We start from the raw sequence: 16,528 nt of genomic DNA, 5'->3' as shown, positions 1-16,528 counted from the left end.
GTATTTGGATTTATACTTCAATAATTCTAAACTTTCCCAAAGGAAATGGATGCCTCTGGCCAAACAAAGGGAAATCAATGCGGGAAAGTAAACAGAATAGCTCAATTGTCCATTTTAGATTGTACTCTTATTTACTTAACAGATTTGTTAAGGTATAATTTGGATACCATAAAACCCACTCATTTTAAGTGTGTCATCAATTACACTTACTAAATTTATATAAAATCAATTTTAGAATATTCTCATCACCTCAGAAAAGCCTTGGTGCCCATTGATAGTCACTTACTATTGCCACATCTACTCCAGGCAACCACTAATCTCCTTGTGTGTCTATAGTTTTGACTTTTGTGACATCATTGTATATAATGGATCATTCAATGCATAGTGTTTGTCATTTGTCTTCTTTCACTTGGCACAATGTTTGTGAGGTCCATCCATGTTTTGCATATATATATCAGCACTTTGTTTTTATTTCTGAATAAGATTTCATTGAATGGATACACCATATTGACTTTATCCATTATTCAGTGGGTGGACATTGGATTATTTCCACCTTTTGGCCATGATGAATGATATTACTGTAGCCATTCATGTACAACTCATTGTGTAGATCTGTGTTTCATTTCTTGAGTGAAAATCTAAGGGTCAAATTATTAGGTGATATGGTCAATTTAAATTTAACTGTTCAAAAACTGTGACACTGTTTTCCAAGATGGCTTTGCCAGACTATATCTCCAGCAACAATGTATGAAGTTTCCAGATTCTCCACCTTCTCAGCAACACTTGCTATAGTCTGTCTTACTATTTATATTCACTCTATTGGGGGTGTGAAATGGTATCTTCTTGTGATTTAAGTTTGCTCTACTGAATGACTGGTGATGTGTAATTTATTTTGCTACCTGTTTGGAGATATAGTTATATGTATCTGAAGGTATGTTAAAAAAAAAACACTGGAGGGGTGCCTGGGTGGCTCAGTCGGTTGGGCATCTGACTTCAGCTCAGGACATGATCTCATGGTTTGTGGGTTCGAGCCCCATGTCGGGCTCTGTACTCACAGCTTGGAGCCTGGAGCTTGCTTCGGATTCTGTGTCTCCCTCTCTCTCTCTCTGCTCCTCCCCCACTCATGCTCTGTCTCTCTCTGTCTCTCAAAAATAAAATAAAACATTAAAAAAAACATGGAGGATATAGCAGTGGATTTCCCTGGATAGTAAAAGCATGAGTGATTTATATTTTTAATTTCTTTAATTAAAAAAATATTTTCTATAATAAACAGGAGTTGTAGCTAACAATGCAGTATACTTTCTTTTTGCGAGATTATAGCATTTAATGATAAAAGCTAGTATTTTTCAAGATGAACTTCTAGAATCAGCTACTTCTTTCTTGACAGTTGATGTACTCAGTTGTATCCTTTCAGGACATCCATTAATAATGGCCTTCGATTTTTTGCCAAGTCTTAATTTCTCAATTGACTTTGATTCTATATACTTCAACTATTTATGGGTCAGGTTCTATGCACTAGTTCTGGCACTGATCCCAGGTACTTGATTCTTTCCCAAAGTCTATATACAAAATTATTGCCAGGATTGGTAGTGGTAGTAATGATCTTTTATAGACTTCTGATCTTATATGCAGTAAGATAAGGCTAACTTACGACACTTTCTTTTGAACTGGGTTGTAGGTGAGATGGAGTGTTGTCTCTATTCACGTTACCTCAATATTTCAGTGTATTTCTCTTACTAATGAATAATGTGGAAGGAAGCGCAGAAATATAAAGCAACAGGAAAGCATAGTCAAGGAAATGTTGGGAGAAGTTAGAATCAGAAGCCATTCTAGTTACAGAAGAAACATAAACATACTTTTATGCATTCAAATGCTTATCAGACACAAACACAAAATGAGAGGTGAAAATTTTGGTTGAATATATCAAGGGTACTGATAATGAAATTGGCAGAGTTGAGGGTTTTTTTCGTTTTTTTATTGAGGGAGTGAATTTTAACTATTGGATGTTTTATATGCCTTAGAATCCTTCTGAGCCATTTATGATACTTCAGGAAACAAGTGTTGTCCTGGGCGCCTAGGATATAAACATTCCCATTCCAGTTCACATCTGACTATGGTCCAGGAGAAAATAGTGAGAACCTTACATTTTTATACCACCAGGTCATGAACAGAATAGTGGAGGTAGGGATTTACCTCGACCATTTTTTCAGGAAAGCACTCCCCATTTTGGCATAACTTCTCATGTCTTATAGCTCTCAGACTTGATTCTGTAGGTAGATAGGCACAGGAGAGAGCGCTCCCACAGTGGACTTACCGACAAACTAAGTTGGGCCCCAAAATAACACTAAACCTCTTAGCAAATGACTGCCAGAACACTCCATCTCACTTACACAATTGTTTGGATTTTAACTTGACTCTTTGAAAGTTGAATTTTTATAGGGTCTTCAGAGCTGCTGGCAAAGAAAAATCCAACCTAGTTTTTCCATATGCTCAATTATAACTCATTATTTGCCCAACATAGAGCTTCTTATTAGTTAAAGAAAAAAGGGAGGGGGATGTTGTGAACTCTTTAGCTTCTCCTGTGTGTAGTTATGTGTCCCTGTTGTCTTTCTTTTAGATATAAACAACTCGTTCTTTCTTTTTGTATTCTCTGTGTCTGTACAATATTAGTGACCTGTGGATTTATTTTGCCTTTACTCATGTACTTTTTCTTAGCTTGTGTCTTAAAAGAAAAATCCATATGCCACCTCTGACTGGAGTTTGTGTTAGGAACTCAGGCAATTCTTTTTAAATCATAGGAAGTATGCTCTTACAGGGTTAGCTGGCACGAGGAGGCCTTAAGATTGCTGTAAGACCAGTCTTTTCAAGATCCCCACAGGCCAGGCAAGCACACATAACATAATCAAAGGTTGAATGGCAACTTTTCAGGCACAAAAAGGATAGCAGGATTCTAGGGATCCATTCCTCTTTTCTCATTCTCCCTTCAGGCAAACTGGCCTGCCCTAAAACCCCCCTCTGTGCCTAAATAAACAGATAAGTCTATCACTTTAAATTCCTTGCTACTTAATGGCATAATATAACTGTCAAATAAAGATGCTTTTGTAGGAGCTGTCCGTTTCCTTCCACCACAACAACACAGGAACAGGAGTGATAGCCACATATGTTTGCTGATAAGTATGTAAATATGGACAAATCTCAAAAGCCACATGTATCTCTAACTATATGGGCAGTGACTGATTACTGGCTGCAAGCACTTACATGCTATTGCATTTCATCTTTAGAATACTATGAATTGAATAATATTAGGCATTTTTTGTTGTTGTTTTTTGGATGAGGGAGACATAATTAACCAAGTCCAAATCTGTTTGCTTAATCATGATATATCAGTGAATGTTCTCTGGGATGCATCTATCCTTTGATTTTCTCTCTCCATCTCTTTTATTGCTCACTACACACACACACACGCACACACACACACACACACACACACACTCACGACACAACTCACATATCACTCTGCATTTGTATACACAGTATTACCCAAGGAGAATCTCTTCATGAATGCCTCATAAAAACCTCAAGCTCACCTACCAGAAATGAAAGTATGAGGATTCGTATTTACTCTTTCCACTTGTGGTTGAACCTATCCTATCAGACCCACATCCCCTGTAGCATGCACACACAGAGCACAAGAACTTATGCTCTCTTAAAAGCGTGCATATAAGGGCCCCTGGTGGCTTAGTCATTTAAGCATCTGACTCTTGACTTGGTCATGATCTCAGGGTTCATGAGATCGAGTCTCATGTTGGGCTCTTTGCTGATACTTTGGAGCCTGCTTGGGATTCTCTATCTATCTATCTATCTATCTATCTATCTATCTATCTATCTCTGCCTTTCCTCTGCTCACATTTTCTCTCTTTCTCTCTGTCTCAAAATAAATAAACATTTAAAAAAGTACATGCATGTAATTTATCATTCAATCCAAGACACTTTTGATTGAAAGGGGACACAAACTGGTCAGGCTTAAGCAAGGTCAACTGAGACTGTCCCTAACAAACTCTTGTGTATTAAACTGGTACAACTTAGATATACAGACTTCTTTGTAACACTAACACTGCTCACCCTTACCCCAGTAGCTCTTTAAGCTTTACATGGTCCCAAATTAGGTTCTTTTATGATTTCACCCTTTTCCTCTCCACATCATTTTCCCCAGTTAACTTCTATTTATACTAAAAATTTCAGTTTTCCAAATTACCTATGGCAAACATGTTCTCATGTCTATTATATATCCACATAGAAATTTTTACTTGCCTTTATAATAAAATTTGTTAAACTATATTTAATTTTCTTTCTTCTACCTATCTTGTCACTGATCTTTAATTTCCTTGGTGCCTCAGTTGCCTTCATGTCCCTACTGCCTAGCAAAATACTTGGATCACCATGGATTCTCAATAAATAGTTTAGGAACATTAAACAAATGTGGTACTGACTGCAGGCAGGATGATACAATTGTCCAGATACTTAAACTCCTTTACTTTCTGGATTTTAGTTCTCTGCTGGACTTAATACAGTCCTGTCCCAGGCTGGTTGGGGTGGGTGGTGTCCCCCACCACCCCCATCAATGGTAATGCATTGTTCTCTTACTCTTCCTTGTGTCCCTCACATTTAGAAGTACCCCTTCTACAGAAGGTTGCATTCAAACCAAAGCAAAATGAAAGATGTGCTTAATATGCATGACAAAAACACTTAACACAAATGTGATCGTAATTTTTGAAACTACACCTTAACCCCAAATCACAAACCATGAAAGTCTTTTTATAACATCTTCCTCCTCTAAGATATTTTGAACTCACTGTAGCTTTTGGAAATCTTGTCTCACCTAAAGACACATATTTCAAAACTGCCAAAGGCGTGAGAAGTATGGAAATGCTGAGACTGTCCTAGGTTGGAGGCCTCTAAGGAGAGAAGATGATTTAATGAAACAGAGTACCTTGGATTGGATCCTGAATCAGGAAAGATGCTGATGGAAACAATGACAGAATCCAAACAAAGTCAGGAGCTGAGCTGAAGATATTATTCCATGTTACTTTCTCAGTTGTTATAAATATCCCATGGTTCCGAAAGGTATTAACATTAGGGGGTGCTGAGTTAGGGGTAAGTGGGAATTCTCCTCTAGGTCTCAAATTATTTCAAAATGAAAAGTTAAAAAAGTTTGGGTTACCATTTTTTGCTTCCAAGTTATGGACTGCCACCACAGGCCAAATTATAGGGCTGGACACGAGGTGAGCTGCACTAGATAAAGAAAGACAGACTGGAAACCTTCCTAGTGACCTAGGTCAGAAGAGGGGGGAGATGAGCACTGATGTGCACCTGGGAAGCAGAGGTAGTGTAACAAGAGAGCACTCACCAAGAGGCAAAACGAGGGACACTCAATAGCCCGACCAGGAGAATGTATGGGAGAATATGGACCGCAAACCTCAAGAACAAGTAATCAGACCTGCCCCAAGAAGCAGAATTTGAAGCCGGTTCCTGGGTAAGATTTGCTTATATCAATGTCCCTCTGGGGAGGACTTAACCTGCTATTCTGGACGACAAATGCATCCCCTTAAAAGGGAAGATTTCTGCTTTTCCCTACTCTTCCCTGATTCCTTTTATGTAGGTTTTATAAGTTGATCATCTGATAGATGTCTCTATTTCAAGGACGTTTCACGTTGATCCTGTGTGAATCTTGAGATGACAGCATGCAAAGAGAAACAGACTTTACTGTTGAGCTCTCTGGGGTTGACGATGTTAGGCTGGACCCCTGTCCACTTTTACTTGTGTTTATCAATTAACAGTAGTGCAGGACTGCTGTTGAGAAGAAACAGATAAAAAAAAGACAGAAACTCCAGGAAAGCAAGGTACTATTCTATAAAAAGACTATTGAGTTCAATGAAATTATGTCTTCAAAAATAACACATTCCCAACATTTAACATATTACTTTAAGATATCCCTCTTTTGAAAGTTTAAGAAAAGATATTTAATTGATTATAGCAGAAGATGGTAAGCCTGACATGTGAGCTATTATCATAATCATTATTTTCCCAAATCAGGAAATGTTGAGGGTTATAATTGCTTAAGTGATTTTTACTACTTTTGCTTTATTCAACACAATACTTTTACAATCTCTTACAAAAGGTCATATGTTTCAGTAGGAGCATCACATTTTAAGTACATGTGAAAAACATCATCCCTGACATGAACCATTTTTACATTTTTCTAAAGTATATTAATGAGATTTTTTTAGTGTTTTTCCAGAGAAGGATAAAACTGGAAAATTCTCCCCCCAAAAAAGAAAGACTGGTGCTTTTCTGGAACAAAATACCAGCATAAAAGTGTGCCTATTTAGGACGTAAGTAATATTGACGTTTGCTCTATGGTCACTGATGGAAGGTTTGAGTATGCCAATAAAAACATAAAGGATACCATCATCTCATCATTTGAGATAGATATACTCAAAAACTGACAATTAAGCTAATTCAGAGTTAACACCATAATAAAACATTACGAGGAGAACTTGTTTTGCTGTTTTCACTGATTTCAATGTAATTGTCTCTATAATACTAAATATTTGAGCACTATTTGGTCCTAGCAAACACAGGAAATGCAAAGATAATTCAAAATAAATTTGAAGGTTTGCATGTTAAATTTTCTTTATGAAATGTTGTTATTCATTCTTTGCCAGAACTATAAATAATAACTGGAACCTTATTTTGTCTATATTGACTTTTTTTTATTATTTATTTATTTATTTTTTCCTGATCACATCATACCTTATTCCTCTGTATAAACCTCCTCCCTTCCTTCTTTCCTTCTTTCCTTCTTTCCTTCCTTCCTTCCTTCTTTCCTTCCTTCCTTCCTTCCTTCCTTCCTTCCTTCCTTCCTTCCTTCCTTCATGAGGTAATTTCATTCTGTGGCTTGGACTTCCCACTTGTTTCCTGATGAACTGAAATTGTTATTACTCTAACATGTTAACTAACTTGCAGTCTATATTTATATCTAGAAGACATGTATATGTATGTATGTGTATAATACATATTGCTATGTATAATAGGCTTGTACATACTTATATCAAGAACACACTGAATTTACATATATTTGAGTATACATGCATTTCAAAAGCATGCTATCTATCTGAATGCACATATACTGTATACACATATAAATATCACAATGTATTTACACGTGTACATAAGAATATAGGAACATTACTAGTGCTCAATTCTCCTTTGCTATATACTCTCTTTATATATTTCTCCAGGACATTTATATTTCTGTCAGTTTAATTACACTTTTACCGTGAATTCATCTGAATGTGTTACTAAATCAGCCTATAACTAACTTTACACTTACATAATTCATCATTTCATAAAAGAATGAAGTATAAGTGCAGAAGGAGAGCTGTTTCTTTAAGTCTAATAATTTGGAAAGACTTAGTAGAGTTGTCCAAAACAATTCTTATGAATAAGGTATGAGCAAGTTATCTGCAACACACCCGGTGAAATCTACAAATAATGTGCACTCATATTGTCACTCATACTGTTTGCAGATACCTAAATTCTGGCTTCACTTTAAATAAATTGGAATAGAAAAGAACAATGTTGACATGTAGGCATGATTTATGCAGAAGTCCTATTAGCGTATTGTTGTGTAAAGAAAGAACCTGGATTGCTCAATAAAAATAGGGGTGCCTGGGTGGCTCAGTGTGGTGAGCTTCCAATTCTTGATTTCCCGCCTAGGTCATAATCCCCAACGTCGTGGGATCAAGCCCTGAGTCCTGCTCTGTGCTCATAGTGGGGAGCCTGCTTAGGATTCTCTCTTTCTCCCTCCTGCCCCTCCCCTGCTTGTGCTTTCTCTCTTTAAAACGTTTAAAAAAATTAAAAATAGGTATATACATTAGAAGTTTAAACACTATGTTACTTTTGTGATTCCTCTAAGCACTTTCCAGTCTGACCAAAACACTTAGAGCAACACATAGCAAAATTGTGTGCCTTTATGCATATTCAGAATTTTATACATATATGTGTATAAACACAAACATACACATACAGAGGCACATATGTGTCTGTTACATAACATAGATGCACATGTACACAGACCTACATGTGTGTATGTTATAGATGATGTATAGGTATACATACACACATACCGAGATGCATTGTTTTGAATAATACTTTATGAAATTTTAGCTAGACTACAGTAATATAGTACTGTTCCTCTTCTCATTTGAAAGGAAACCCCTTAATCTTTGATGTCCAGATAGGAATATTCCCAACACTGAGGGAGGGAAGTTTAGTAATAATAGAATTAGATATTTAGGTCAAGGAAGGTCTCCTGGCTCTGCCTGTTTCCTTCTGTGCCTTTATTTGGTCCTTTTCTTTGCCTGGACCATCACAGATTAACGCTAAAGTTAGGCTGTGATCTTTGGGAAAAACAGAGGACCCGGAAATCAACAGTGGGAGAAAACAAGTCCTTGGGATTCGCATGTGGGTTACTGAATCAAGTTCTTTAAAATTACAACCTTCCAATCGCTTCTCGGCCTTTTGGCTAAGATCAAGTGTAAAATTACAACCTTCCTATCGACTTTGAGCATTTATGTTCCATTTTATACATTTTTGTGCCAATGCTTAAGTTATAAAAGTGCCTACTCTAATAAAAGTTTTACTTCTTTGCTCCTTTTTCTTCCTTGTTTGTTCTTGTGAATGTATTTCAATGCTATGCTATTACCTATTACATGGTTCATCTCTTTACTGCAGATTTCATCATTTGTTAAAATTAAATAACAATGCCAAAATAAAAGAAAAACTACAACGTTACACACAAAGTTCCAGACATTCATTCTTGTTAATTTACTAAATTAACACAAGATTATTTCTCCTAGAATCTTGCCAAGGATGGAATACCTTGTTTTTTGGCAATGATGGCTGTAAAATCCATGCATGGATAGACACAGATATACATATAGATAGAAATACATAAATTTCTCTGAATAATTAAGACACATTGAATATTTTATATATATTTATTAACAATTCAATTTCTTTCTTATACGTATAGTTACATTTTTATGAATTCCTCTTTCTTTTCTTTTCTTTTCTTTTCTTTTCTTTTCTTTTCTTTTCTTTTCTTTTCTTTCTATTGATATTTAGTGGTTCCTTGTATTTGTGGCATAGCAATCTGTGATCTGCTATCTGGGTTACAAGTGTTGCATCCAACCTTGTCACTTGCTTTTGAAGTCTTTGTTCTATTCCAGGTTAGGTTTTCAAAATATTAGCTGTTACAAACTTTGCTTGTATGGTTTTGGGGTTTTAGTCTCCTTAAGAATGCCAAAGGAGGCGATTGGTGGAGGGTTTTTAACATTATCTGTAAAGCTTAAATTTTCCAAATGTATCATGTGTGTAATTAAACTTTAAGTAATTTACTCCTGGGAAATAAAATATTTTCTTTGAATTTTCAACTCTTTTGTAGTTTTGATGTTTACATGTGTGTTTCATATGAGAGCTAGAAGGCTGTGTTCTATTTCCTAATTAAGAAGCTGATAATTTCAATTCAAGGTTTTTAGTAGTTAATTATTTTACACAGATTTTATTTTTAATTTTTTTTTAATGTTCACTTATTTTTGAGAAAGAGAGAGAAAGAGCAGGGGAGGGGCAGAGAGAGAGGGAGACCCAGAATCTGAAGCAGGCTCCAGGCTCCAAGCTGTCAGCACAGAGCCCAACGCGGGGCTCAAACTCACGGACAGCGAGATCATGACCTGAGCCGAAGTCGGATGCCCACCCGACTGAGCCACCCAGGTGCCCCTTTCACACAGATTTCAAATGTTAGCATTATCATATATTAAATTCTACTTTAGGAATCTCTGGTCTGCCCCAGGGACTCATTTGTCTCTGCATGTCCCATATTGCTGGACCTCTGTGACACAAGGGCAGAGGCCTCACTTGGTGTTGGCTGGCCGTGCAGGCACACTCTCCTAGGTCCCTGTAAGGCTGGTTCGCCAGAATAAGATTCCCTGTGCTCTTGGTAAATTCTTTTGTATATTCCAGGTTAATATTCTGTCCTATAATGTGACTGATGGACCACATTGTCCTGAGGCACTGCTGTGAATAACCCCATCGGGAATCTCTTCCCAAGCTCACAAGCTCCCAGGTCACTCCCATCCTGCGTGCCCAAGCCTTGCAAGCCCTTGGAAACTCATCATGAGACTCATGATTAGAAAATCCCCACACAAATGAAAGCCCTCATGGTTCTTTTCAACCTCCTGCCCTCATTTATCATGTACGCACTGCCCGTCAGTGTCAACTGGAAGCAGAGACGCTCTTCCCCCCACATTTCAAGATGCTCGTGGTGTGGACCAGACAGCAGGTGCACTTCTGGCTCACGTTGGCTCCTTCCAGACTATTATGTCTCTTTACTCTTTCAAAACTTCCCACTACTTTGAAATCATGCTGGCAACCATGTGCTGCCTTCCCTGCAGTCATAAACCTTTGAATTCCTCCCCCGTCATCTTCACCCTTAGTCCTGCTCTGGTCACTATTCATCGCACCCCCATCCACCAAGTTTCCTGACCATGTCTATGACACTGATAGATTTCTGTCCCCTCTCCTCATTCTCACACCTCCGAGGTCTGTCATTAAGACTTCTGATAGTTTTTCCCATAGGATTCAATCTCCCTCCCTTATCAATTTCTTTCTTAACCAGTTTGAATCCATAATCCAAATTAAAATTACTTCCTTAAAAACACCCTCTTAGAGGTGCCTAGTTGGCACAGTGGGTTGAGTCTGACTCTTAATCTCAGCTCAGGTCATGATCTTGCCAACCTAAGATTGAGCCCCACATAAGACTCTATGTTGAGTATAGAGCCTCTGAGATTCTCTCTCTCTCTCTCTCTCCCTCTCCCCCCCCCCACGGGTGAACCCAAGAACACACACACTCACACACTGGTTCTGATTCTCAGGAGAACCCTGTCTAATACACATCTTACCTCCTTTGCTTCCTTCCTCCTTATTGAATTATTTTGGAGTATAACAGTTAATGTGAGAATGGTTAAAATATAACGGTTAAAACCCATGATGGACTCAATCCTCATTTATACTAGTTCAGCTACAATAAAATCTAAAGAAGACTAATGAATCATTTTTCCGGGTTTCCCACTTGATTTGAAGAACCCAACCCCACAGTGAACATTCGACATTTTTTCTCGTAATTCCGCTACGTTCTCCCACTCTTTTGTGGGACTCATGTTTCACATGCTCAGCTCTTTTGTCAAGCCTCAAATATGTCCCTCCTGCCCTCTCTCACCTCATCTTGCTTTGTGATTCCCTGGTAGAGCGGGAGACAGAGAAGTAAGTCACCCTGAGGCCCAGATCCACCTCCCTGGCTCCACACTACAGCCCCCAGCCCCTGCTGTGATTGAGGATCAAGTACCAGCCCACCCTCCACCGGCACCTAACTGGTCATCCTTCCAGATCTTGCCAATGATCACTTATGGGCTGAACATATTACATATTATATTCCCAATCCTTTTTTTTAGAGTATTTTTGAGAGAGAGAGAAACAGAAAGTGCACATGCAAGCAGGGGAAGGGGAAAAGAGAGAGAAGAGAGAAAGAAAGAGAATCCCAAGCAGGTTCTGTGTTGTCAGTGCAGACAGAGCCCATCATGGGCCTTGAACCCATGAACCGTGAGATCATGACCTGAGCTGAAATGAAGAGTCCAAGGCTTAACCGACTGAGCTACCAGGCACCCCTCCCTATCCTTTCTTAAAATACAATTTCCAAATAAGCTAAAACTGCCCCCAACATTCCCACTTGCCGGCTATACCTCACTACTCAATATCTACTAAATGGCTCCTCCAGACCCTGCCTCCACATCCGTCCCTCCCAACGTCTTCCAAATTAATTCAGCCTTGACCTCCTACACTCTGAAACAATTCCTCTTTTCAAAGTCAGTGACGGAATATCTCTTAACTTCGCCTCCACAGCCAACATGGGTGACAAATCCCACTTTCTAGAGTTCTTTTGGTGTCCCTGCTGCTTCTGACTTTTCTCCCACCTCCGTGGTTTTCTTAGGTTTCTCTCTCCTTTCTTTCACCTTTTAAACATGGGAGCAGGACAGGGTTCATCACCATGCATTTTCTGCAGAGGCGATCCCATGCAGTCCCCGGCCTTAAGCACCATGTATATAAGTGGGCTTATGTGCTCACGACTTCTGCATTTATTTCCCTGCCTTCAAACCCTCCGCTGAGCTCCAGGCTGATGTGTTCAAAGGCACAGATGACAATTTCACCGGAGTAACAAATGTGTGTATCGAGCAACCATGCCCGGCTCAGAACCCTCGACAGGTATGGTCCCCACTGCCATTTCCCACCTCAACAAAGGGCACTGTCACAGGCGGTTTCCGGAACCAATAAGCCGAGACCTGGATTCTTCCACTTGCCTAATGCTATCATCCGTCGCATTCGCGAGCCCCAAAACATCCACCCTCCAGACACACCCCAAATTCATGTGCACTTTTCACCTGCATTGCTTCCCTCTCAGCAGCGGGCACCCCTCGTTTGTTTCAATCCCTGCCTTTGGATAACACACTCTCCACACGACAGCCAGAGTGATCAAGCTGCCAACCTATCCACCTGGTTATCCTCTCCTCTGCCTAAAACGGTGGTTCCCAGAATAAAACTCACACACTTCCGTGCTGTATACGGCCTCATGCCACGCCTCCTCAGCCTATCCGGTCTCTCGCCGCTTTCTAGCTGGGCTGGACTTCAATTAGGGCCTCAAATAAACACAAGTTATTATTACCGGTGCAGGCGCTTCGCCCTTGCGCTTGCAATCTGGAACACACGTGCCCTTTAGTGTGACATTAACAAGACTTTTTAAAAGTATTAATATTATTTTTTAATGCGATCAAATATTTATACAAGCCGGGCAAAGAGGGAAGGTGGGGAAGAAAAACTATTTTCCAGAAAATGAAGCGAAAAAGCACGCAGGGGGAGGCCGGGGGAGGCAAGGGGCTTATCAACAATTTTCAGCGCGGGATCTACGCAGGAAGGACAGGCGGGTCTGGGGGCCGCCGCAGTACTGTGTCAGGGTCCCACGCAGAGATAGAGCAAGGGGTCAGCGGGCTGAGAATAAATACACAAGGGTGAGTCTCAGGAGGCAGGTAAGGTTGCTCTGACTCAGGAATCAAAGGAGCCTGAGGGCTGGGTAACCTCCAGGTGGAGAAGGAGAGCCCCAGGCGCTGCTCTTAGGTACTGGAGGAAGGTGTGAGGCCCCAGGAGCACGGCCTCTGTTCTCAGCTCCTCAGCTGAGGATCTGTGTCCTGGGCTGACACTGTCCCTGCTGCAGGGTGGCCAGCAGACGGTGGGGGCTGGGCATCGGGCCCGAGGTCCGTGTCCTCCTTCGACACACTGCAGCTCCAGCAGTGAAGGCTTCTGATCAGCGGCCCTGGCCTGGGCACGAAGGAAGGGACCTCTCCATTTCTGATCAGGGGCTTAAAGGCGGAAGGCCTGGGCTCTGGGTTGGGCCTCCGGCTCGCGCCCTCCGGGATCTCAAACCACAGGGGCCCGTCAAACCTCCGGTTGCCCTTCGGGCACTGGCTGAGGGCCCTCAACACGGTCTCCTTGGCACACGGGTCAGGGCGCTCCTGGGAGGGCGGAAGCCCCGCAGAGCAGGCGCCGCGCCCCTGCGCCGCAGATGCCCAGGGGCTCCCCCTGCGCTCAGGCGGCGCGATCTTGACGGTCACGGGGCTCCAGGTCCGTCTCGGGTGGCGGGCACTCCAAACCCACCGCTTCATGTAACTCTCCCAGGCGCTGGAGAGGTCCGGCCCCAGGACGGTCTCCGGGGGCGCCTTGGCAGGAAAGCGCCTCCAGGCCTCGGTGACCACCCTCCGCGGGCTGGAGGGGTCCCAGTTGGGCGGCGTCCGGGGGAGGGGTCCGGTGCGGACGCGGCGCCCGCCATCCTGGGTCGAGGCGGGAGGGGGCCAGGGTTTCGGGTGCCCTGGGCCGAGGGGTGGCTGCGCGGGCCTGGGCGTGCTCACGTTGCTGCCCATGGGAGCCGACGGCGGGGCGGGGGCCTTCCGGTGGGGATTCGGCTTCCAGAAGTTCCCAAAGTCTCAGAACCCGGCTGCCGGCGCAGTGTCCGCGGCTCAGATGACCGTTGGCGTCTGGGCGCAGGGAAAGCGCGCGAGCCTGGGCGTTGTAACCGTCCTCAACCTGGCGGGCGCGTGGGGCCCGCAGCGGGGACGCGGGAGCTGATTGCTGGCGCAGCGGCAGCCCGCGGGGCTCACAGCCTCCAGCCTCCGTTCCCCTCGCTGCTGGTAGCAGGAGTTTGGCTGTGGATGGAGGCCTAAGCGCTCACGATCTCCACTCCCACCCCCACCTCCCAGCATTTTTATTGTGATATCATCCACATATCATACAATTCACCCGAAGGTTACATTTCTATGACTTGTGGTACTTTCACAGATATGTGCACTCATCACCGTGGTCAACCTGAAAACATCTTCATTGCTTCAAAAGCAAATCCTATACTCAATAGCTATCCCATCCACCCCCTACCTTTCTGGAGCCACGAAACAATCACTAATTCATTTTCTCTCTAGATATAGATTTTCCTATTTGTGAGCTTTCATATAAATGGGGTCACGTAATATGTAGTCGTTTGTGACTGGCCTCTTTTGCTTAGCCTATGCTTTTCCAGGTCCTTCCATGCAGCAGCATTTCACTGTTGTTATGGTCCAGCATCATTCCATTGTATGGCGAGACCACATTTTGTTTATCTGTGGCCAGTAAATGGGCATTTGGGTTGTTTCCAGTCATCTGATATTATGAATAATGTTGTCACGAACATTCATGTATAAAATTTTACATGGACAAGTGTTTTCATTTCTCTTGGTGTGTAGCTAGGGCAGAATTGCTAGGTCCTATGGTAACTGTTTAAGCTCTTGAGAAATTACCAAACTGTTCTGCACAGGGTCTGTGCTGGTTTACATCTCCCCCAGAAAGATTGTCTCTATTTTGGTACTTGACTTTAGAGGAAAAAGGTATGATAATTCCTGCAGTTCATAAAAATTACAGATCCAGTATTGACAGACGGCCACTCTCTTTCATTATCGTAAAAGCTAAACATAATTCATTTGAATGCCCTTTTAAGGAAAAATAAATAACCGGTTTTTGTTTCAGTAAACATGATGCATGTTTTATTCTTCTAGAATGGTTGTTAGTGTTACTTTCTGCAATCTGCTTCTTAAGGAAATGGTGACAGCAGACCCCGATTTACGTTTTAGCCCCAACAGTGTGGGTTTTATGAAGACTCCCCTGTAATTTAAGCTTCCCTACATTCATACATTCGCAGGTGGATTTTATTCTCTTTGAACGTTAATGCCATTTCTCTTTTTTCCATCGTTACTGGTAATCCACGCCTACAACAGCAGTGGTTCGCATTTCCGATGAACAGTGAAAAGCATCTGACGACAAAACCAAGCGTTTGAAGACTAGGGTACATGTATTGTGGGGGAGGCTGAGGGTGGTGTGAAACTAACTGTTCCCCAGAACGTTTTCCTCAAAAGCAGGTGCCTGCAGAAGGAGCCAGTAAAGGTACAGAAAAGTGGAAGCTGAAGTAAGTACCAAATCCAAGAGCAAGCCGCAGGTGCATTTTGGATCTGAGAGGCAAACAGGTAAATGTTGAGGACATTAGAAGGAGCCTACTGAGAAGGCTCCATGAGGCTTCTGCAGTTGGGAAGGAATCCACTTGTTGGAGAGGTAGGTGTGCTACCAGCCAAGGGGTACTGGAGGATGAGATCTGTAACACTTTCCACTCACCAATTCCTGTTCATTTCTTCCACATTCCTTATTTGGTGACGATCCCTCAGGATATGATTTTGAAAACAAGAAATTCCTATGCTATAATTTTCTTCTTAACAAGACATTTCCTGATAATGATAGCAATGACTCTATAGCTAAGAAGCCTCTTAAGACAGTAATATCATTGTCACCAGAGTGGACTGTCAATACAATTGAATATAGATTTCTTAAAATGTATTTCAATGCCCAGTATCTACAGGGTTTCCCACATCCTATTTGCAGTACAGTCCTATGAGCGCCATTTTGGTTTGTGGTTAAATACTCTTTGAAAAACCACAATCTCTCTACTGGTGAGGCACATAAGTTAATCCCTTGTAAATAGATCTTCACCTGCAAATCAACATGTTGATTACTTACAAGTTATTTGCATTGACAATGAATATGTCTGCTTCTTCTCTTTCTCACACATGAAGAGATAACAGATTTATTTTGGTTAGTTGACATTAGAAATTAATGTGAATCATTGGTTGCCAATTAGAAGCAACTCTCCTGCTTCCCACTCCTATCCCAGAGACATTAGAAAAAGTAGGCTGGGGATGTTACTTACATCTAAGGGGTAAAGGCCAGGAATGTCGTCAAACATCTTACGGTGCGCAAGACAGCAGAGAGTGATCTCACCATAGAAGTCAGC

The 16,528-nt window shown here is 41.6% G+C and overlaps 1 protein-coding gene across 1 annotated transcript; it reads right to left on the bottom strand.

Moving 5' to 3' along the window:
• Positions 1 to 12,927: 12,927 nt before the first annotated feature.
• POM121L12 (POM121 transmembrane nucleoporin like 12) lies at positions 12,928 to 14,185 on the bottom strand. Its single transcript, XM_042977382.1, has one exon. The coding sequence runs from the start codon at positions 14,082 to 14,084 to the stop codon at positions 13,329 to 13,331; it is 756 nt and encodes a 251-aa protein (XP_042833316.1). The 5' UTR covers positions 14,085 to 14,185; the 3' UTR covers positions 12,928 to 13,328.
• Positions 14,186 to 16,528: the final 2,343 nt, after the last annotated feature.

Source organism: Panthera tigris, chromosome A2 (genome assembly GCF_018350195.1).
Source record: "Panthera tigris isolate Pti1 chromosome A2, P.tigris_Pti1_mat1.1, whole genome shotgun sequence".
Classification (NCBI taxonomy): Eukaryota; Metazoa; Chordata; class Mammalia; order Carnivora; family Felidae; genus Panthera; species Panthera tigris.
The sequence above is the reverse complement of the archived record's forward strand: the minus strand, read 5'-3'. Positions and strand labels throughout refer to the sequence as shown.

Coding starts and splice junctions, on each gene's coding strand:
- POM121L12 (XM_042977382.1), bottom strand. CDS start 14,084: ATGGGCAGCAACGTGAGCACGCCCAGGCCCGCGCAGCCACCCCTCGGC.